The following is a 24,295-nucleotide window of genomic DNA, read 5'->3' as shown; positions in this document are numbered from 1 at the left end:
CCAATCAGATGGCTGCCAGTCTTCTGAAGCCGGGCAAGCATATCTTCTGAATGAAACAAGGGCGTGGGCGTGTTTGCCACCTTGGCCACTTGTTATGCAGAAGCCACCCACGGGGCTAGGTGCCTCCAGGTCTGGGAAGGTGAATACTAGCCGGAACGGCTTGCATTGATACCAGGACACGGGTACTTCACCTAGCTATCCTGCCCAAATGTTCGTCACACCTCTGGCAGCATCTGTGGCTTTCAAGTCTGGACCTCGAGTAGACACAGTGGCACCACAGTTTGGTAGCCCCCCTGGCTCACTCAGAATACCGGCTTGGAAAGTCCCAGCTTATTTTACAGTGCACAGGCATAATACATTGTAAACGTAACCCTTTAATAAAATATACTTTACACTTTTATTCCGTTTAAGACTTTGGTTATGAGGGGGTAGAATGGGACTCTTTTCTTTTATTCCCACTAGCCATATCCTACACACACTGCAAACCTGCCTTAGACTTTAAAACCCTCATAGCCCCTAGACACAATCCGACAACACTTTTACCGCAACCCCCCTTCCCCCCTGAAACTCATAGCCTGAGAATCTCCACTGGTTTGCACTCCTGGAAAGGTAAAACACACATACATTCGTTATTGTCATACAATCATATGCATTTCATGTACGACAGATAGGTTCAAGAGCTGACACTCTAAATCCCCAAATATGGCTCAGAGGTAAGCAGCCGGGCATAATACCTTTATTGATTGACTGTTACCCATTCATCATCACAATGATACATTTCAAAGATAAGGAAAAAGGACTTCCTTAGTTGGCAGATGTGTTTGCCATTCAATGAATGACTGTGAGCGTTTGGAAAGATCCATTAGCCATAACTCATCAAATGACAATGTGATATTCCCTTTAATACCAGTTATCACCAGATCACACAATATCCCACATCATGCTTTAAGAAATCCTGGTCCTTGAATTTTGTATACTATGTTTCTTCAAGACAGAGGTCGTTTCATTTTAGTTTCTGTTTTACATGCATTGAAATTCTCTTTTTTTAATGCGTCAGTTTTCCAATATACTACCAGTTTGTTTTGTCCAATAAATGTTCATTTCAAATTTGACCAACAACCAGGACACGCCAGAGTATCACAACAGTGGAGTTGTGCATTTCTAGCAGTGTGTACTACAAAATGGTAAGCAGTATCCCTGCTGCGCCTGGAGAAATATAGGTTACTTGTAATATCTTTTAAGAGCCCAATATTGGAGTTATTCATAGATTACATTTTAGTGTGCAGAGTTTTTGAGACGTCCGCTGTTTCTTCGGTACACATCAGACCATTTGCCCATCTCTACACTTGAAGAAGGAACTTGTGATGTTTGGGAAGCTCTGTTCAATATCATATTATCTGTTAAAAACTCTTATGTTTGTCCAGTGGTGTACCTAGACATGTATGGGTCCCCGGGCAAAACAAATTTCAGGGCCACATTAATATAAATACTGACTGCAATTTTTTTCTTCCTCCCCCATCCTCTATCTCATCACCCCCCTCATCATCTCTCCCCCTCCCCATCATATTCATCATCTCTCCCTCTCCTCCTCATCATTTCTCCCCCTCATCATCATCTCTCCCGCTGCTCCCCATCTCGCCCCCTCCCCAACTTTCCATCTCTCCCCCTCCTCATCGCTCCCCTTCTCATCGTTTGCCTCTCATCTTCCTCATCTCTCCCCCTCACTCCTCTCACCCCCACCATCATCACATCTCTCACCCTTTACCATCACCATCACCATCACCACCACCACCACCATCATCATCATCATCATCATCGTCATCATCATCATCATCATCATCATCATCACCACCACCATCATCATCATCATCATCATCATCATCATCATCATCATCATCATCATCATCATCATCATCATCATCATCATCATCATCATCATCATCATCATCTCTCTCCCCCACCATCATCTCTCTTCCCCCATCAACACTTCTCCCTCTCCCTCTCCCTAACCATCATCACCTCTGTCCCCGCTTCAACCACCATCATCACCTCTCTCCCACCACACCACCATCATCACCTCTCTCTCCCCTCTTCCCCCATGCCTACCTGTGGGTGGTCCAATGTTAGGCCTTTAATATCGTGCGTGCGCGTGCGCTACCGTGCACATGCGTCAATGATAATTGACTGTGTGAGGCTGACGTTGCTACCGTTGAGACGCGCGCGCATGGCCGTGATCGTTGGAGCAGCAGATCAGAGCAAATGCAAGAAATTTGTATTTTTGCGCTGTTGCTGCGCCACGTGACGCTGCTAGCCAATCACAGTGCGGCCTAATGCTGTGATGTCAGAGCCACGCCATGTAGCCGCGCGCCACCGCTCGCAACTTAGAAACTTAATGCGTGCCACATGCACGCGCAACGCCGTGCGCAAGCCCGCACGTGCAGCAGCGTATACTACATTATAATAAGCCTTAAACAGAGGAGCCGGCAGAGAAATTAGCAGCTGTTACACAGCAGAGCAGGAAGCAGGAGAGGAGCGCGCTCTAGTGGTGTGACCTGGAAGTTTTTCTTACTTCCGTGGTCTGCAGCCAAAGCGCGTTCCTCTCCTGCTCCCAAGAGTGCGGGCCCAAGGCTATAGCTATGCACCGTGTGTTTGTCCCTTAAAATGCATCATAACTTACTATATCTGTGTTGCTTAGATTAGAATATATTTGCAGGTTTCCTGGTTTGCCCTCTTCTTATACACGTACAATATAATAAATGTAATTCTGATATTTACAGAGGCAGCGGCCGTTATCCCAACATTTCACGGAGCCGTTTTCGTGAACTCTGCGGTACTCCACGCGGCATTCACTCGGTATTCTTCCGTGAACGCTGCCGTGAATCCCGCCAATCACACCAGTCACACCTATTCCAATCCAGCAATGCGCCAGCGCCGGCACTAGTAAAAACACTAGTGAACACGCGTCTTAACGCGGGAAAGTTAGAGGAGATCCTCCGGCACGACCTGGGCGCGCCCAGGAACACAAATGGCGAAATGTTCGGATAACGGCCGCTGCGTCTGTAACGGGCTTTGTGGTGAATCGCGGCACTGGCGCTGTCTTTCTCTGGGATTACAAGTCCCGGTCACTTTCTGTTTATAAATTGCTCTAAAATCTCAGCTGATTTTCTTATTTGTCTTATTTCTGGGATTTTTGTAGCTAAAGAAAAACCCGGCACGTGTCCCCGGGATGTGGATGAGCCAGATTGCCGCCTGGTGAAATTTGGTTCAGAATGTGAGAGTGACAGTAACTGCAACGGGACAATGAAATGCTGTTACTCCGCCTGCAGGAAACGCTGCCTTCTGCCACTGGAAGGTACGGTATGGAGGAGAGGAAAAAATACTCCAATGCACAGCCATAAATAGAGTGGGTCCAACACAAAAAAGACTGTTTTTTTTGTCCGTGGGTGTTTTGGCCTTGCGGGGGGGTTGCCGATGGAGTTAACCTCTTCATTACCTTCATGGACCCCAACTACCTACAGTAGGCACATTCTGACAACAAGTCCACCCAAAATCCCCCTTGAAACTCATGCCCCAGCAATCCCTGCTCGCTGGCATGCCCGGAAATCCCTGCTCGCTGACATGCCCGGAAAGGGAAAAACACAAAAAATACTTTTATTTCACACAGCATGTAAAGCATACATAGTTACTGGGCTCAAGAGCTAACTCTCTTGAACCCTTATACTCGTGTCAGGGGCAAACAATAACGGGCTTAACCTTTATTTAGAGCCTGGTTACCCCCTCACCATCACAATAAATAAAACAATACTACTGGATCTTAAAACAAATGTTCTCAGGCTTTGCACGGGCTGAGCTGTTTTCCATGGCTCCTTCTCTAATGTCACTGTGTCCTCTCCCTGCAGATAAGACGGGTTCCTGCCCATACTTTAATTCCTCAGCCTGTAGGAATGTCAAACCCTTGCGAGATGAGTGCCACACTGATGACCAATGTCCCGGATCCGACAGGTGCTGCTGCTTCAACTGCGGACACCAGTGCACCCCCACTGAGCGAGGTAAGGGACCATTATCCTCTCCTCACTTCTGACTGATAGACCTGTAAGTGACTCATACACCAACCTCCTGTGATGCGCATGTCACGCTTGTTAACCTTTATGTGTGAATCACGTTCACCATCCAGGTTCCTCGTGAACACAGTATTCAGATCAAGCGCTTCTTGTTCTTAATGTGAATGATTTAACAGTAATGAAATCAAGTGATTTCTATCACAAATTGTGCAAACTTGATACCGGTGACTTCATTTGTTTGAATGGAGAAACCGTGTGTTAAAACTGACATTAGCGATAATGAGCGTTACTGCTCGTGAGTTTAGAATAACGTGTGCTGCATTTCTAGTGACTCAATCCATAGCATGACAATATTTAAATACCTGTTTATTTTCCTTGTAGTGTCCCGTTCCTGGGATTGACAAAAATGCCCTCTTGTCAGTTATGTGCCAATCAATAATAATTTCACTATCTCTGGTATTCTGGAAGTATTGATCTGAAACTACAAATTACCTGTCGTCAACGTCTCTGTTTGTACATTATGTCCCATTACCTTCTGATTTTATGAATCAGCGAGTTTCACCTTGAAATGTGTACAAATGGCGTACGGTATCTTTACGCTTCTTGGTACGAATACTCTGCAGCCTGAAAAAAAAGAAGAAATATTCAGTATGGCCAATTTTGAAAATAAATAATATAAAATACTGTTCTAACACAAATGAAAACCTATAGGAAGATGTGTATATGATAAAAAAACAATTAAAAAAGCAAATACAATAGATACAATTTTCAACCACGTAGAATGTACATTATTCAATGACGTCTAGAACATTATTCTAAAAATATATATATTCTACAACCACGTTTCCCACATGTAAGCCACCGATTGGAGATTTTTTGGCGTCCTCCTACAGGTGCGTCCCTTCAGGTACCTCTACGTGATCGATAAGCGTCTCTCCGGAAATGTTCACCGCTATTACGCTAATGAATAGAAAGGACACTGGTCACCTGAAATAAGTTGACATTTTGATGACTATTTTATATTCAATAAATAGTTTTTTCTACCGGGACTTCTTCTTTTTTGCCCCCAAAGAGACTTTTTTTTGGTTTTTTATTTTTGCTAAATCCCTTTGTGTCAAAATACCTCCAGTGCAGAAAGCTTTGGATCCGCTTCCCGGAATATTGACGTCACAGCGGAGAGTTACATAACGACCATGTGGTGGTACCTGAAAGAGGATACCAAAGATCTCCAATCAGTGGAAATATAATAGGAAATTATATATATATATATATATTTTAGATAGTTTAAATTCCAGAAAATCAATGTTGAATACAGGCATACCCCGCATTAACCCCGCATTAACGTACGCAATGGGTCCGGAGCATGTATGTAAATTGAAAATGTACTTAAAGTGAAGCACTACCTTTTCCCACTTATCGATGCATGTACTGTACGGCAATCGTCATATACGTGCATAACTGATGTAAATAACGCATGTGTAACAGGCTCTATAGTCTCCCCGCTTGCGCACAGCTTCGGTGCAGGTAGGGAGCCGGTATTGCTGTTCAGGACGTGCTGACAGGCGCATGCGCGAGCTGCCGTTTGCCTATTGGCGATATGTCCTTACTAGCGAGTGTAAAGTGAGTCCTTAAAACGGGGTATGCCTGTACATTGTACATGATTGGGCATTGTATCTATTTTATTTCTTTTTTCTTTGTTTTTTATCATATGCCAAATTTTCTTTGGATGACTTATTTCAAATATCATTTTAGCATTATCATTATACTAGCTCAATGCTTCCATCTATTTCATGTTAGTTGTTAGTCGTGAATATTGTTTGCCTTCCCCTGTAAATAGAAATATAGGATAAGTATCTGAATGTAACATAGGGGACACACCGGGTATGTCTTTTTTAAACCTCCCCTACTATGTAACTATGTAATATCACAGGAGAAGTCCCGTCAGGATTAACATTGGTGTTGTTGCCTATCAACAAACCTCATCTTTCTACAAATATGAGCAAATTCAATTTTATGTATGTATAATTATATTTATGAAGAGCCAACAGTGTATGCACATCTTACAAAATTACAACACAAGGAGAATAAAGCATAAATTACAATTAAACAGCTGCTCATGTTTGGACACAAATTAAAATTAATAACACAATGTGTATTGTAAATAAAAATCAAGACCGTCCTGATCCAACTTTAAGGCAGATTCCCAAAAACTCTATTACATTTTATCTGAATATATATTGTCTCCTTTCAATAAAACTTTACAGTGAATCTTACTAGTAATGTCTTTATCCTTGGGGATAGATTGAAATACCTGATGTTTCAGTGCATGTGGTATGAACATTATAACAGGATGGGATATATGTGTTAGTATATGTTAATGTAATAGGTGTTACAGCTGCAGTGCTATCCCCAGTGCGAACATTTGTACACAACCTCTCTATAAGTGTTTTGTGCACATACATCTCTCACACTGGAATACTTTGTGTCTGTTACAGTGAAACCAGGGCAGTGTCCAACTGAAAAGTGTCCAGCACATCCACCTAATACAAAGTGCAAGAAGGACAGTGATTGTACTGGGAAGAAGAAGTGCTGTAAGTCCTGTGGGAACAAGTGTGTGGACCCAGAAACAGGTAACTGAACAATGTCACGTTTCTGGTTGGTGTATGAAGTGGGATCAACAATCCTAACAATTATTTGGTAATAAAAATGCATTTCTGACTCAGGTCACTATTTTTAACACGTTATCACACACCGGTAGTATTACTCTATTATACTGTGGGGTTACATATTTTAATTTGATTTTGCCAAAATAAAGTCAGAAGTGGCTATTGCCCTTAAAATAATGACCTCGTTTTAATCCATTAAACATACCTCTGCTCACTTTGGTGCTGAACCTTTACCCTCTTTTGTCCTGCATTAGTAATTACATGTCACCAGAGTAGGATGGTCCATGGCCCTGTGATCCCACAGACATTCTGGCTCTGAAATTAAGCCGGAGCTCCCATAATATTTCCTCAGCTTCCTCAAAGTTTTGGAATGTGTACAAATGGCGTACGGTATCTTTACGCTTCTTGGTACGAATACTCTGCAGCCTGAAAAAAAGAAGAAATATACAGTATGGCCAATTTTGAAAATAAATAATATAAAATACTGTTCTAACACAAATGAAAACCTATAGAAAGATGTGTATATGATAAAAAAACAATTAAAAAAGCAAATACAATAGATACAATTTTCAACCACGTAGAATGTACATTATTCAATGACGTCTAGAACATTATTCTAAAAATATATATATTCTACATTCACGTTTCCCACATGTAAGTCACCGATTGGAGATTTTTGGCGTCCTCCTACAGGTGTGTCCCTTCAGGTACCTCTACATGATCGATAAGCGTCTCACCGGAAAAGTTCACCGCTATTACGCCAATGAGTAGAAAGGACACTGGCCACCTGAAATAAGTTGACATTTTCATGACTATTTTATATTCAACAAATTGTTTTTTCTACCGGGACTTCTTCTTTTTTTCCCCCAAAGAGATAATTTTTATTTTTTTATTTTTGCTAAATCCCATTGTGGGAAAATACCTCCAGTGCAGAAAGCTTTGAATCCGCTTCCCGGAATATTGACGTCACAGCGGAGAGTTACATAACGACCATGTGGTGGTACCTGAAAGAGGATACCAAAGATCTCCAATTAGTGGAAATATAATATAATAGGAGGTTATATATATATATTTTAGATAGTTCAAATTCCAGAAAATCAATGTTGAATACAGTACATTGTACATGATTGGGCATTGTATCTATTTTATTTCTTTTTTCTTTGTTTTTTATCATATGCCAAATTTTCTTTGGATGACTTATTTCAAATATCATTTTAGCATTATCATTATACTAGCTCAATGCTTCCATCTATTTCATGTTAGTTGTTAGTCATGATATTGTTTGCCTTCCCCTGTAAATAGAAATATAGGATAAGTATCTGTCGTCTGAATTTAACATACGAGACACACCGGGTATGTCTTTTTTAAACCTCCCCTACTATGTAATAACACAGGAGAAGTCCCGTCAGGATTAACATTGGTATTGTTGCCTATAAACAAACCTCATCTTTCTATAAATATGAGCAAATTCAATTGTATGTACAGTATGTATAATTATATTTATGTAGAGCCAACAGTGTATGTACATCTTACATAATTACAACACAAGGAGAATAAAGTACAAATTACAATTAAACAGCTGCTCGTGTTTGGACACAAATTAAAATGAATATGACAATGTGTATTGTAAATAAAAATCAAGACCGTCCTGATCCAACTTTAAGGCAGATTCCCACAAACTCTATTACATTTTATCTGAATATATATTGTCTCCTTTCAATAAAACCTCTCAGGTAATCTTATTAGTGATGTCTTTATCCTTGGGGATAGAATGAAATACCTGATGTTGTTCCAGTGCATGTGGTATGACATTATAACAGGATGGGATATATGTGTTAGTACTGTATATATTATGTAATAGGTGTTACAGCTGCAGAGCTACTCCCAGTGCATGTCCTCTCTAGAAGTGTTCTGTGCACATACATCTCTCACACTGTATACTGGATTACTTTGTGTCTGTTACAGTGAAACCAGGGCAGTGTCCAGCTACAAAGTGTCCAGCACATCTGCCTAATACAAAGTGCCAGAAGGACAGTGAGTGTGCTGGGAAGAAGAAGTGCTGTAAATCCTGTGGGAACAAGTGTGTGGACCCAGAAACAGGTAACTGAACAATGTCACGTTTCTGGTTGGTGTATGAAGTGGGATCAACCATCCTAAGAATTATTTGGTAATAAAAATGCATTTCTGACTCAGGTCACTATTGTTAACACTTCATCACACACAGATAGTATTACTCTATTATACTGTGGGGTTACATATTTTAATTTGATTTTGCCAAAATAAAGTCAGAAGTGGCTATTGCCCTTAAATTAATGACCTAGTTTTAAGCCATTAAACATATCTCTGCTCACTTTGGTGCTGAACCTTTACCCTCTTTTGTCCTGCATTAGGCCTCGGGCATGGTCAGCGCTTGGGCGCTGATCCGTGCGGAGGTGTGCTGCTGCTTGGCACTGAGCCCCTGCAGCCGCAATGAGAGCAGCTTTAGCAGGGGCTCGCGAACGCTTCTGCACGCCTGCGGAAGCGTGTGTCTTAAGAAATCTTTAGTTTTTGAGCTCGCCGGAGCGCAGGGCCGGTCACGTGAGCGGTTTGCCCAATGAGGGCGAACTAGCTGCGTGACGTCACTGGCCCGCCCCCCGACACACCCACGGATGGCGTGCGCTCTAAGGCCAGGGAAAGCACCCGCTTTCCCTCAGCCTCAGCGTGCCTCCACACGGCTTCAGTCTCTATGGACTAAGCCTTAGTCATTACATGTCACCAGAGTAGGATGGTCCATGGCCCTGTGATCCCACAGAAATTCTGCCTCTGAGATTAAGCTTGAGCTCCCATAATATTTCCTCAGCTTCCTCAAAGTTTTGGGAATACACTTACAGTCTGGAACATTCACTTGAGATATTGTCTGTCCCTCTCTGCAGAGCACGCAGGGTTCTGCCCTGTTATTTTGGAGCAGTTACCCTGTGCCGCAGTCCTTGGCGCTCCCCTCTGCAGCACGGATTCTCAGTGTCCGCGTAACCAGAAGTGCTGTGTGTCTGCTAACAAGATGCAGTGTGTGCCGGCATTGGAAGGTAACACTTGTAACGATTGCAAAGTCTGGGTGTGAACATGTCTTTCTCAGGAGGTAGAGGGGGATTGGTAATATTTGCTGTATCTCTCACATACTGTATGTACTGGGATCTCTGGATATATATATCTATCTTATTTATTGCTCTTCAAGGCATCTCAGATAGTACAAAGCCACCGTACTGTATACATGTAGATGTGAAAGACTGACTGAGATGGGAACATACAACACAATCCTCTCTGTCTCTCTTCCAATCCCATATGTGAGAGCTGCAATAAGGCGCCCGGCCATGTAACAGCATCTCTAGCACTTGTAGTCTCAGCATTAAACACCCAGCTACCTGTCTATCTGTCTATCTATTGATATACAGATTCTGCTTGGTTTGCATTTAAGTAAGTGACATAACAATGATATAAAAACTCTGGCTTTAGTCCCATACTGTACATCCTCTTCCCACAGCGATTCTGACAGACGTTGCAGTCTGACGTTGTTTAATATTACAGAAAAGCCTGGTGCTTGTCCCATACCAGTGACAAGATGTGCCCAACCCCCCTTCCCGCCTCCCCCGCCCATGTGCGAGAGTGACAGCCAGTGCCCCGGGATAAAGAAGTGCTGCACCCCGGGGTGTGAGCCGGTGTGCACAGACCCCATCACAGGTAAATGGACGCCGCAAGCGCAGTGACAACCACATAGTTATTGTGACGTTCATGAAAATGTATCACACATTCAATAAGTTATGGAGAGAAAAAAAGTGACAAAATCTCTCCGCCGTACCGTGTGCAGCAAATAAACACGTCACGTGTGAGCACATTCACATGTGTCAGACAGGTCTGCAAACCTGCTTTCCCCCACCATCTCTTAGCATGCAGGGCTTCCACTGCAGCAAGGGATTCTGGGAAATAACATGCATATGGGCACACATTGTCACTTTTCGCTTGAAATCCATTAGAACATGGACCCCTATAAACTTATGTCTACCGTATGAGACAGCTTTTCAGTACACCCTGGGTTATAGCCAGCAAACTTGCTCACAGAAAGCTGATTCAATCTTTCCAGTCTCATCAGGTAATGGTTGAGATGGTTATACTGGTGAGAACCAAAACTGTTTACATCCCCCAGCCTAGAAGAAAGGAGGGGCTAGGGTATGATTGAAATTTCCAGTATAACCAACCCCACACTGAGGAGACCCATAAAGTTCGAATCAGGTGTCTGTGGGTGGTTTTGCTGGCTATGCATCTTAACCCGGGCTGTGCTCAAAGCTGTGAGATGCAGCAAGCAAAAGCTTATAGGGGACCATGTTAAATGGTTTTGAAGCAAATAGTGGCACTGTGTGCTCATTTGCATGTCATTTCCCAGAATCCCTTGCTGCAGTGGAAGTGCTGTGTGCTGACTGAAAATAGTGAAAGGCAGGGTTGTAGTTAGCTGGCAAGGCAGGGTGCTAAAGGGTTAATGCCCCACACTGGAGAGCTTTGAGTCCAGTAAATGCAGGACATGTCCACTGGCACCCTGCTTTGCCAGCTAACTCCACTGCTACTTACATAGCCTATATAGTGTTGATATATACCTTATAGGTTCAGACCCTTTCTGTTTCCCTGTTACTCACTTAGGGTTAGTCGGTCTGAGTCCTGTGCCTCACTGCTTTGTGCATAAACCCCTTAGACTTTTAAAACTCCTCACAACCTTATCTATAGTTGGAGCACCTCAGAACCCCTATACCAGGTTCTGGGTGATCTGGGCAATAACTGGGCACCCCCTTTTAACCTAGGGACCCTTTGACTGTTCCAGGGACACCTCACATCCCTATGATCCACTTACCTTTCTACAGCCTACCTTCATTCTGTTGGGACATTCAGTGATAGCTTGTCACTGTGTCTCCCAGGGACATTGTTGCAGGGTTTAAGGAAGTAGCAGGTTACTACGGTCTACCTGGGAACGGGCCTGTAGAAGGGGTTCCTATACCCCGATACGTGACGTTGCCCCCCTGGCCCTGGACTTTTAACTCCCCGTGTTTTCCCTTTTCTTTCCCTCTCCCCTCTCCCTTGTCCCCTTCCCTGTCCTTGTCCCTGCCCTGGCACATAGTGCTTTCTTTTTTGGTCTTTGTTTGAACATTTTTTGCATCATTTTGAACCACTAAATACTTACATTTGGCTGATCCAGTTACTATCTGTTCTTTCCGTTTCAGTGCTGGGAACATTTGTGTTTTATTAATAAACTCTTGTTTTGGGGGAGCTGTAATAGTTGGAGTTATTTGTAGAAGTACAGTACCAAATTCGGCATTTCTGTGTCCCTCGTGAGGAAACACTTAGGTTTTCGGGGGTGTGAGCTGCGCTGGCTGATGACATGTGATAAATTGAACAAAGTTGATGCACAAGCTCCTTACAATTCACTCAGCTCCACACGCAATATTACAAATTGTTATACAGCCAAGAACACTTCTCATGGGATGAATATAAGGGACCCCAATGTGATATACAGTATCTTTGTATACACAGACAGTGTTAAATAAAAGCAACAAGTGTACAGTATATGACTAACGTGCCAATGTTAGTCAATTGGTGGTTACAATAGAATGCGAGAGTGAAGTTTCACTGCAAGATGTGTGCAGATAGCAGAATCTCAGTGGGATGTGTCACAATATGGGGAGGATCACTGAGCTCTGATAAGGATGTGGGAGAGGATCACTGAGCTCTGATAAGGATGTGGGAGAGGATCACTGAGCTCTGATAAGGATGTGGGAGAGGATCACTCAGCTCTGATAAGGATGTGGGAGAGGATCACTGAGCTCTGATAAGGATGTGGGAGAGGATCACTGAGCTCTGATAAGGATGTGGGAGAGGATCACTCAGCTCTGATAAGGATGTGGGAGAGGATCACTGAGCTCTGATAAGGATGTGGGAGAGGATCACTGAGCTCTGATAAGGATGTGGGCGAGGATCACTAAGCTCTGATAAGGATATGGGAGAGGATCACTCAGCTCTGATAAGGATGTGGGAGAGGATCACTCAGCTCTGATAAGGATGTGGGAGAGGATCACTCAGCTCTGATAAGGATAAGGGAGAGGATCACTCAGCTCTGATAAGGATGTGGGAGAGGATCACTCAGCTCTGATAAGGATGTGGGAGAGGATCACTGAGCTCTGATAAGGATATGGGAGAGGATCACTGAGCTCTGATAAAGATGTGGGAGAGATCACTGAGCTCTGATAAGGATATGGGAGAGATCACTGAGCTCTGATAAGGATATGGGGGAGGATCACTGAGCTCTGATAAGGATATGGGGGAGGATCACTGAGCTCTGATAAGGATATGGGGGAGGATCACTGAGCTCTGATAAGGATGTGGGGGAGGATCACTGAGCTCTGACAAGGATATGGGGGAGGATAACTGAGCTCTGATAAGGATATGGGGGAGGATCACTGAGCTCTGATAAGGATATGGGGGAGGATCACTGAGCTCTGATAAGGATGTGGGGGAGGATCACTGAGCTCTGATAAGGATATGGGGGAGGATCACTGAGCTCTGATAAGGATATGGGGGAGGATCACTGAGCTCTGATAAGGATGTGGGAGAGGATCACTCAGCTCTGATAAGGATGTGGGAGAGGATCACTGAGCTCTGATAAGGATGTGGGGGAGGATCACTGAGCGCTGATAAGGATATGGGGGAGGATCACTGAGCTCTGATAAGGATGTGGTAGAGGATCACTCAGCTCTGATAAGGATGTGGGAGAGGATCACTGAGCTCTGATAAGGATGTGGGGGAGGATCACTGAGCTCTGATAAGGATGTGGGAGAGGATCACTGAGCTCTGATAAGGATATGGGGGAGGATCACTGAGCTCTGATAAGGATATGGGGGAGGATCACTGAGCTCCGATAAGGATGTGGGGGAGGATCACTGAGCTCTGATAAGGATATGGGGGAGGATCACTGAGCTCTGATAAGGATGTGGGAGAGGATCACTCAGCTCTGATAAGGATGTGGGGGAGGATCACTGAGCGCTGATAAGAATGTGGGAGAGGATCACTGAGCTCTGATAAGGATGTGGGAGAGGATCACTGAGCTCTTATAAGGATATGGGAGAGGATCACTGAGCTCTGATAAGGATATGGGAGAGGATCACTGAGCTCTGATAAGGATATGGGAGAGGATCACTGAGCTCTGATAAGGATATGGGAGAGGATCATTGAACTCTGATAAGGATATGGGGGAGGATCACTGAGCTCTGATAAGGATGTGGGAGAGGATCACTGAGCTCTGATAAGGAAGTGGGAGAGGATCACTGAACTCTGATAAGGAAGTGGGAGAGGATCACTAAGCTCTGATAAGGATGTGAGAGAGGATCACTGAGCTCTGATAAGGATATGGGAGAGGATCACTGAGCTCTGATAAGGATATGGGGGAGGATCACTGAGCTCTGATAAGGATGTGGGAGAGGATCACTGAGCTCTGATAAGGATATGGGGGAGGATCACTGAGCTCTGATAAGGATATGGGAGAGGATCACTGAGCTCTGATAAGGATATGGGAGAGGATCACTGAGCTCTGATAAGGATATGGGAGAGGATCACTGAGCTCTGATAAGGATATGGGAGAGGATCACTGCGCTCTGATAAGGATGTGGGAGAGGATCACTGAGCTCTGATAAGGATATGGGAGAGGATCACTGAGCTCTGATAAGGATGTGGGAGAGGATCACTGAGCTCTGATAAGGATATGGGAGAGGATCACTGAGCTCTGATAAGGATATGGGAGAGGATCACTGAGCTCTGATAAGGATATGGGCTCAATACCGTTGAGTTATTTACAACTCAAGATAAGCAGGAATTTAATGACATAAAATAACACTGTATGTTTCTACAGACCCTATTTTAAAGAAACCTAATGAAATCGCAACCGGAACCCCCACCAAAACCACCGCCCCCACCAAAACCACCGCCCCCACCAAAACCCCCACCAGACCCAACAGAGACAAGTGAGGAACATGCTACACAACGCAGCCCGTTCCCATGGAAGTGACGTAATTAGCGGAAGCCTCCGAAGGTCGGAGTCCCTGATGGGATCTGATAGCGGCGGTGGGAAACCCCAGCAGGGAATACAAGTAACCCCCTTTCCCTGTCAGAGAGGCCTGTGACACAGTGTAACGCAGCGCATTGCAGGCCCCTCGTGCAGGAAATGGGAGTATCCTTGTGTTACATTACTTCCTGGATATTATTTTGGTTTGTTTCTCAGCCTGTGGGGTCATTGCTTGGGGATTGGTATCTGTTCTGCGCATATTACTCTGTCTGTAGATGCGGCTGCATTTAATAAAGACACTTTGTAATCACTCAGATTTGTTTTATTTCCTGTTGGGAGTTGTCACCTCAGACCCGATGGATGATGCAGAATAATGGAGAAAATTATGCCCTCATTTATTTTATAATAAAGAAAAGCAGAAAGAAGACTCTCCTTGATTAGTTCTATTTCATTTGTGGCACAAGGTAGTGAGATATATATATATATATATATATATATATATATATATATATATATATATATATATATATATATATATATATATATAGTTACATAGTTACATTGTAGATGAGGTTGAAAAAAGACTTCCGTCCATCAAGTTCAACCTATGCTAAATTTAGACAACAGATACTTTTTCCTATATCTATACTTATTGATCCAGAGGAAGGCAAAAAATTACCCCATTAAGGGGAAAAATTATTTCCTTCCTGACTCCAAGGATTAATCCCTGGATCAACATCCTTCCCATGTATACTTATTTGGTATATCCCTGTATACCTTTCCCATCTAAAAAGATGTCCAACCTTTTTTTGAACAAATATATTGTATCTGCCATCAGTCTCCATGGGCAATGAATTCCACATTTTAACTGCCCTTACGGTAAAGAACCCTTTCCTTTGTTGCTGGTGAAATCTTCTTTCCTCCAGCCTTAAGGGATGGCCCTGAGTCCTTTGTACTGCCCGTGGGATGAATAGTTCTTTTGAAAGCTCCTTGCATTGTCCCTGAATATATTTGTATATAGTAATCATATCCCCTCTTAGACGCCTCTTTTCTAATGTAAATAAATCTAATTTAGCTAGCCTCTCCTCATAAGTTGGAATGTCCATCCCCTTTATTAATTTGGTTGCTCTTCTCTGCACTCTCTCTAGTTCCATAATGTATTTTCTTAGGATTGGTGCCAAAAATTGTACTCCATATTCAAGGTGTGGTTTTACTTTGTAAAGGGGCATAATTATGTTTACTTCCCTTCCATCCATTGCCCGTTTGATGCAAGATAAGATCTTGTTTGCCTTTGCAGCTACTGCATGACATTGGGCACTAATACTAAGCCTGCTGTCTACAAGCTCTCCTAAATCCTTCTCCATCAAGGATTCCCCCAATATATCTCCATTTAATTTGTAAGTCGCCTTTTTATTCTTGTATCCCAAATGCATAACCTTACAATTATCTGTATTAAACTTCATCTGCCATTTACCTGCCCACGTTTCCAGTCTCTCCAAGTCCTTCTGAAGAGAAATTACATCCTGCTCTGATTCTATTACCTTACACAATTTAGTATCATCAGCAAAGATGGAGACTTTGCTCTCGATCCCAACCTCAAGGTCATTAATAAACAAGTTAAAAAGCAGGGGTCCCAGTACCGATCCCTGAGGTACTCCACTCACGACTTTAGCCCAACCTGAAAAAGTTCCATTTATGACAACCCTCTGTTGTCTGTCCTTTAACCAGTTTCAATCCAGGTGCATATATTATTACTGAGTCCAACTTTCTTTATTTTGTACACCAACCTCTTGTGTGAAACCGTATCAAAAGCCTTTGCAAAATCTAAGTAGACCACATCAACTACATTACCCTGGTCTAGATTCTTACTTACCTCCTCAAAGAAACAAATAAGGTTAGTTTGGCATGATCTATCCTTCATAAATCCATGCTGACTATTACTAATAATTTGGTTTTCCATTAGGTATTCCTGGATATTATCCTGTATTAAACCTTCTAGTAGTTTCCCTACTATTGAAGTCAGGCTTACAGGTCTATAATTTCCGGTTGTGATCTAGCTCCCTTTTTAAATATAGGCACCACATCTGCTTTACGCCAATCTTGTGGTACTGAGCCTGTGTAAATTGAGTAGTTGAATATTAAATATAATGGTTTTGCTATTACTAAGCTTAACACCTTGAGAACTCTTGGATGTATGCCATCGGGGCTAGGTGCCTTATTAACTTTATTTTTTTCAAGTCGCTTATGAACTTCTTCCTCAGTTAACCAATTGTTCATTAATATGGAGGTTGTGGCTTCCTCCTGCGGCACTACTATTGAACTTGATTCTTCCCTGGTAAACACAGAGGCAAAGAATGTGTTTAATACCTCAGCTTTTTCCTTATCTCCAATAATCTGCCTACCCATCTCACACTGAAATGGTCCTATATCTTCTTTTCTTATTTTTTTGTTATTAAGGTACTTAAAGAATTTTTTAGGGTTGTCCTTACTTTCTATTGCAATCCTTTTTTCATTATCCATTTTTGCTAATTTGATTGCCCTTTTGCAATTTTTGTTACATTCCTTATAATTCTGATACGATGTCTCTGTCCCTTCTGACTTAAAGAATCTAAACGCCTTCCTCTTCTTGTCCATTTCGTCCCCTACCTGTTTATTTAGCCACATTGGTTTTAACTTATTTCTTTTATACTTATTACCCAAGGGTATACACTGATAAGTGTGCTTTTCTAACAATGTTTTAAAGATTGCCCATTTATCTTCTACATTTTTCCCTGCAAAGACATCATCCCATTGTATTACTACTAGATTAGACCGTTTTTAAAATCTGCCTTTCCAAAGTTGAAGGTCTTTGTTGTACCCAAGTAATCTGTTTTTTGATAATTTATTTCAAATGAGACCATGTTATGATCACTGTTACCCAAATGTTCCAGGACTTGAATATTTGTTATTACTTCTACTTTGTTTGATATGACCAAATCCAGAACTGCCCCTATCCTGGTTGGTTCCTCAATAATTTGGGTCATATAATTGTCTTTAAGCACCCCCAAAAACCTGTTCCCTTTTGTTGTAACGCTAATCTCATTGCCCCAGTCTATGTCTGGATAATTAAAATCCCCCATTATGCAAACATGACCCAGTTTTGATGCCTTCTCCATTTGCAAAAGTGTTTTAGCTTCCTCAATCTCACAGATATTTGGTGGTTTATAGCATATTCCCACAAACATTTTCTTTATACTTTTACCTCCACTGCTCATTTCTATCCACATGGTCTCTACATTTTCATCATTCCCTTCACAGACATCATCCCTTATAATAGGTTTTAGATCCGGTTTAACATATAAACATTCTCCGCCTCCCCTTCTATTTGTTCGATCCTTCTGAAAAAGGGAATGACCCTCTAAATTAACTGCCCAGTCATGAGTTTCATCCCACCATGTTTCAGTAATGCCTATGATATCATACTGCTCCCTTGTAGCCATTAATTCAAGCTCCCCCATTTTATCTGTCAGGCTTCTTGCATTAGCAAGCATGCATTTCAGGTTTTTTTCAGCCTGTACTATTATCTTATCTGCTCCTTCCTTTCTGCTCCCTCTTGGTTTAGTCTTTAGAAGTTTTCAAGTATTATCTGTATTTACTATGGGTGTCTCACTGCTTGTCAAACTCGCACTTGCCCCCATTCTACCTCCATACCACCTTGTATCCTCATCTATTCCATTTAGTTCATTATCTGTTTCATTCCCCTCCCCCCTCCATCCTAGTTTAAAATCTCCTCCAACCTTTTTAGCATTCTCCCCCCTAGCACAGAAGATCCCTCTTCATTGAGGTGCAATCCACCCCTAGAATATAGATGGCACCTCTCAGAAAAGGAGTCCCAGTGCTCTAAAAACCCAAACCCCTCCTTCCTGCACCACTTTCTTAGCCATGCATTAACCTCCCTGATCTCTGACAGTCTCCCTGCGGTAGCGCATGGCAGAAAATACTACCTTGGAGGTCCTTGCCTTAAGCTTTTGGCCTAGATCCCTGTAATCATTTTTTAGGACCCTCCATCTTTCTCTAATTTTGTCATTGGTGCCTACATGTACCAAGACCGCCGGGTCAATCCCAGCCCCCCCAAAAATCTGTCTACCCGATCCGTAATGTGCCGAACCCGAGCACCCGGGAGACAACAAACTGTTCGGTTCATGCGGTTTTGGCAAAAGATTGCCCTATCCACCTTCCTAATAATGGAGTCCCCTACCACCACAATCTTTCTTTGTATCTGAGCATCCTGAGTCCCCACTGTGCTGGAGAAACTATTCCCCTGGCTGCTAAAGGAATTAGTCTCCCCCAGCCTTGCCATTTCTGCCCCAATATTCCCAATATCTTCACTCAACATGGCAAATCTATTGGGATGTGTCAGCTCAGAAATGACCTGCCTCTCCCTATTGCCCCTGCTTCCCCTTCTAACTGTCACCCAGCTACCTACCTGCTCCTCACTAACAGCAACCAAGCTACCTACCTGCTCCTCACTAACAGCGCCACCATCTGCACCACTAGTCGAAGCAAGGGCCTGCTCAGTGAGCTCTAATTCCCTTTCAAGATTACAAATGTCCCTCAATATTGCAAGTTGCCTCTTAAGATCAGCAATCTCTGACTCTAAAGAGACCACCCGCTCACACTTTTGCCCCTTGGAACAGCTGCTCCAAGTGCACATACATGTGGCAAGATGTGCATTGAGTGGCATTTTCAATCCTGCTCATTCTAGCAACTATGAAGTTTAGAAGTACTAACAGTAAACTGTACTTCAATAAACTATACCTTGTTCAAACTGCTTCTGGTTCTAACTGCATACACTTTAACCAACCAGCACTTGAAATCAACCTCACATATTAGTCAGTACACGCAAGCTCAGGAATCGTTAGAAGCCTCTGTTTAAATAGGGACACCCACCAGGTGTGTTAGGTTATCAATTAACTAACCCCACCCACTGCAAGTGTGTTAGGCCAACCAATTAACCAACCACACCCACTCTGCCTCAGGCAGGAGAAAGGGAAAAAAAGTTACAGGCTTCAAATTACAGCACACTTTAAAAATAGATTAACCCACTGCACACTCCCAAAAAACAGCCACCCCTGCTAGTATACCCAGTACTTCCCTTTCCTTCTGGTTCTAACTGCACACACTTTAAACAACCAGCACTTGAAATCAACCACACATATCAGTCAGTACACATATATATATAGCCATGCCATCTGAGGCTACTAGTCTGCTTCCCTCCTGGCCGTAAGCCCTGGTACCATCAGGTTGCCAGTAGTTGATATGGAGTTTCCCCCTCCGAGGAGCTGCACTTGAGTGACAGCGGGCGGTGCTGACATCAGGCCTGGGCATGACCAATCATGAGCCAGTCCTGGTGCCCTCCTTCTGTCTGTACTTAAGGGCAGGTATCGCCCACATTTAGCACTGCCTTCACCCACTTGATGAAGGCAGGTCACACAATGGGGAGCCTGAGATTGGGGCCTTCACTAGTCCTCTTCCCCTTGGGGTAGAGTGATTGTGGACCATACCTCTGCCTCTGCTAGGGAGGCAGGAAAGAGCTAGGATGGCTGTGGGTGCCCTTTGCCTGTAGTGATGGTCCAAGGACCACCCATCAGTGGTAGCTGATAGTTCTGCCCGATGCAGTCTCTGCCTTGTTCCTGTATTATACAGAGTGACAATAAACCATTCCTGATGTTATAATTCCTGTCTGGTGCATGACCTTACAGGGGGAGAGGTAATAGTTCTGCTGTGGGAAATCACCTTCAGTTCCAGGAGCCTACGACAGATGGAGGCGATGCACTGCTAAGGAGATATGTGTGGTATGAACCCCAGAAGCCTACAATGTTGTGTCCCAACTACCACCGGCGGACGACTCAGCCCTCCTGTAACCAGCAGGTATCATGCACCGTTATGCAATCACGTGACGCGGGACATTTACATGCATAGGAGTTACCGGCTTCCCATAACGGGGCCTGTATTTTGGGAAGCAGAGGGTCCCCGGACCACATATCAACAAGGTTCTGCTCTAGGGACCTTCTTCTCATTTTCACTAGTCATAACATTTAAATTTAAATATGTAGAAATCACCAATACACAACCCAACCCCTTGTGCCCCCACATAAAACCATTATTTATTTTTTTTGCACACAGGATTAATTACACAGCCAGCAGGGGTCCCCGTGGGTGTCTGTGGGGCCCATGGTGTACCCCGGAGGTTTCCCTCATGTGTCTGGGGCCCTCGGGTTGTCCCTGCGAGTGTCCGTGGGCCTCCAGGTGGTCCCTGCAGGTGACCTTGGCAACAACGGGGTCCACACGTAGTCCCCATTGGTGTCTGGGGGTCCCCGGGTCAACCCCGCAGGTGTCTCGGGGCCCTCGGGTGTTTCCCACAGGTGTCTGTGGGCACTTGGGTTGTCCCTGCGGATGTCCGGGGGTCTCAATGGGGTCCCTGGCTGGTCCCTTAAGGTGTCCAGTGGTCCTCAGGTATTCCCCATGGGCATCTGGGTGTCATTGGGTGGTCCCCTTGTGTCCCTGCTGGCCTGCAGTACCATTTCTGTATTTAAAAAAAAATAAACATGGCCTACATTTCAATAAATACAACTCTGCCCCCCCTCCCCACCAAACTCAAACAGTACAGTAATGAGCAAAATAACTATTATCCAGATATGGATAATAGATTATTTGCCCATTATTAAACACAACATTAGCCAGGCAGCATAAATAAAGTAAATAAAAAAATTTCTACTTACCCCTGTCAACATGAAGGGCATCCTCGTCAGCATACTGCAGGGCCGTGTCCTCCATTGCAAGAAAGAATATATAAACAATACAATCTAATGGCCCCTAGCTCCTTAATCACCTTAGTGGTTATTAACCGCTATAGTAATTAAGAGGTTAACCCACCCTGCCATGCTACCCAACTGGGAGGCCTAACCACCCACTACAGACCCACTATACCCACCCTGTACCCACTGATTGCCATAGTAGTACATCATACCCATATAATATGGGCATGATTAGCTACTATATCAGTCAATGGTCACCCTAATACCAAAGCATGAATGTCCAAAATACTGAAGAATAAAACCTATACAACAAGCACCTAAACCCCCAAAACAAAAATGTTACGCAATAGGCAACCAATCTTGTGCCTAAATAAAACCACTAGCCAATCAGTTAAACTAATAAAACCACTGGACAATCAATTAAATAAATAGAAACACTAACCAACCAATTAGAAAAATCACACCACTAGTAAAATAATTCATTTAATACCTAAAAGCAGTAACGTCTACATCAATTAATTAATACAACCACTAGACAACACCAATTTAAACCATTAGCCAACAAAATACATTATTAACTAAAAACACAAAAAAATCTGGAAAAAAAATTCAAGGCATCATAATTGAAAACAATTTATCTAAACAATAAAAATACATAGAAAATATAACAGTCAAAAGAATAAAATCATTTGCCAAAAAATGTATTGGCTATTACTGTATTCAGCTGTACCCTTAACAGGCACAGATTAATACATGAGCAGTCAATGGGCATTTAAAAACACAAAAAAAATCCAATCAAAAAACCTATAAAAATAAAAGTACATACATTCAATATTTATCTTACCTATAGAAGTGTTTGCCCTCCGAATCCCGGTGAATCGGGAAGCTCCCGTCCGGCGACATCACAAAACACAATCCAACGGCATTCACGGTGTAGATCAGGAACAGATAACCAAATTCTTCTTTCTTTAAAATCCCATCATCTTCTTCTTTCTTCATCTGTGATTATTTCTTTAATTTCTTTATCTTCTGTCTTTATCTTCTTTCTTCATCTGCTATTGCAATAACCCCATGTTAAATCCACAATGTTGACCCATCGTCTTCTTGAGCTCAAATGAGCCATCAAATCCTTAAATAAGGCATGTGACGTTACATTTGAGCGGAAAATGGTTCCCATGCTATGTGATTGGCTGTGAAAACCATGTGCCTTTTTTTTCTTATGTGACGTCATGAAGGGACTGAAGCTAGCCAATCAGAATGGTTGTGCATCATTTCCCTTTAACATGACGTCACCAAATCCAAAATGGCTGCCCTCACAGGGTACTTCAGCCAATCAGATTGTGAGAACTAAATCCTCAATCTGATTGGTTGTAGTAGACCATGTGACTCCCTTTGGATGATGTCACATCCTTTCCCCCAAATTACTCGGTCACATGGTCTACTACAATCAATACCCAAGTGGGGCCCCGAGACACTCAGGGGGACCACCCGAGGGCCCCTAGACACCCATAGGGAACCCCAGACACTCGCTGGGACAACCCATGGAACCCATTGGGGCCCATGGACATCCTTGGGGACACCTGGAGGGTGCCCCTGAGCCATATTGGGGAGTTTGAAATGTCAGCTCTGCAACCCAGTCATGGTATGTGCACTGTATTGTAATAAAGATATATGTCTGTGTTTTAATGTTCAGGAGGGCCAACCAGCGGAGATTCACAGGGCGTGAGTTTCAGGGATGTTTTTTCAGTAAAATGTGTCAGGGTGTGTTTGGGTACAAGGGAGCCAGACTTGCTGGTTACCCCAAAACATGTACCCAGGAATCCTATCAGATCCCTGGAGACATGAAGACACAGACCACCGGAAAAAATCCTCCCGATGAAGCAGTTAGCGGCTCACCACCAGATCTCCCTACTTCAGCACAGACAGAAAAGTAAGACCAGGCAGGGAGAAATCACATTCCAGTGTCTCCAGGTATATGCCCAAACCTCCAGAACCCAGAATAGGGGTTTGGAGTCTCTCCCACCAGGTATAAGGTGGCGAGAGTAAAAATGTTTCTACTGTAAGTCCAGCACTTAAATAATAAAAGCGGCTGTTTGCTAACATTTGTTAGGAAGCTCCTAGCGCTCTGAAATGTGAAAGGTAAGAACATTTAAAAATTTAAAACAATCATAACGTAATTTTTATAATTTTTTATAAAAATTGATGAATGAAAGTCAAATAGTGTATTAAACATAATAGGCATATTTGAGCTTTCATTCAGGACCCTCATTTATTGTAGCCCCCACTTAGTATCCGTGTAGTGACTCACTCTAAATGAGCTAAGGATGTGCAGCTCTGGACTTCTAAGGCATCCCACTGGCTTGATGCCACAATGTCTATAAAAGTCTGGAGTTGAAAGGGCTCAGTGTCCCTAACGGGTTAGGTGGGGAGGGGATACTCAAGTACCCCCATCCTAGTGTAAATCCCGGGCAGTTTGGCAAATGGTGGCCAGCCCAGACTTAGCATCACCAGGTAGAGGGGCTGGGTCTCAAAAACTAAGAAGAAAAGGTGCTACAGTATGTTTGCGCATGCCCTTAGCAGAATGAGAAGCCCCCTCTGCCATGTTTGTGAAGTATTGGCAACTCCGGGATAGGTGGGAAAAGTTATTCCCACAGAGAGATTTGCTGCACTGGTTAGGTATAGGGGTTTTGAACTCTATAA

General features: G+C 43.3%; 1 protein-coding gene across 2 annotated transcripts in view; it reads left to right on the top strand.

Moving 5' to 3' along the window:
• Positions 1–24,295, top strand: part of LOC142492542 (uncharacterized) — a 177,004-nt gene that overhangs the window by 18,333 nt on the left and 134,376 nt on the right. Inside the window, exons 2-8 of one of the 2 annotated variants that reach the window (XM_075595244.1) lie at positions 3,197–3,352; positions 3,900–4,049; positions 6,557–6,691; positions 8,693–8,827; positions 9,640–9,789; positions 10,289–10,441; positions 14,646–15,109. In XM_075595244.1, coding sequence (XP_075451359.1) covers positions 3,197–3,352; positions 3,900–4,049; positions 6,557–6,691; positions 8,693–8,827; positions 9,640–9,789; positions 10,289–10,441; positions 14,646–14,761 — 995 coding nt within the window. In that variant the 3' untranslated portion in view covers positions 14,762–15,109. Of the gene's footprint in view, positions 1–3,196; positions 3,353–3,899; positions 4,050–6,556; positions 6,692–8,692; positions 8,828–9,639; positions 9,790–10,288; positions 10,442–14,645; positions 15,110–24,295 lie in introns of those variants that run through there. The other variant, XM_075595243.1, reaches the window with a different exon arrangement.

Source organism: Ascaphus truei, chromosome 4 (genome assembly GCF_040206685.1).
Source record: "Ascaphus truei isolate aAscTru1 chromosome 4, aAscTru1.hap1, whole genome shotgun sequence".
NCBI classification, from domain to species: domain Eukaryota; kingdom Metazoa; phylum Chordata; class Amphibia; order Anura; family Ascaphidae; genus Ascaphus; species Ascaphus truei.
Note: the sequence above shows the minus strand (reverse complement) of the source record. Positions and strands in the feature narration are given on the sequence as shown.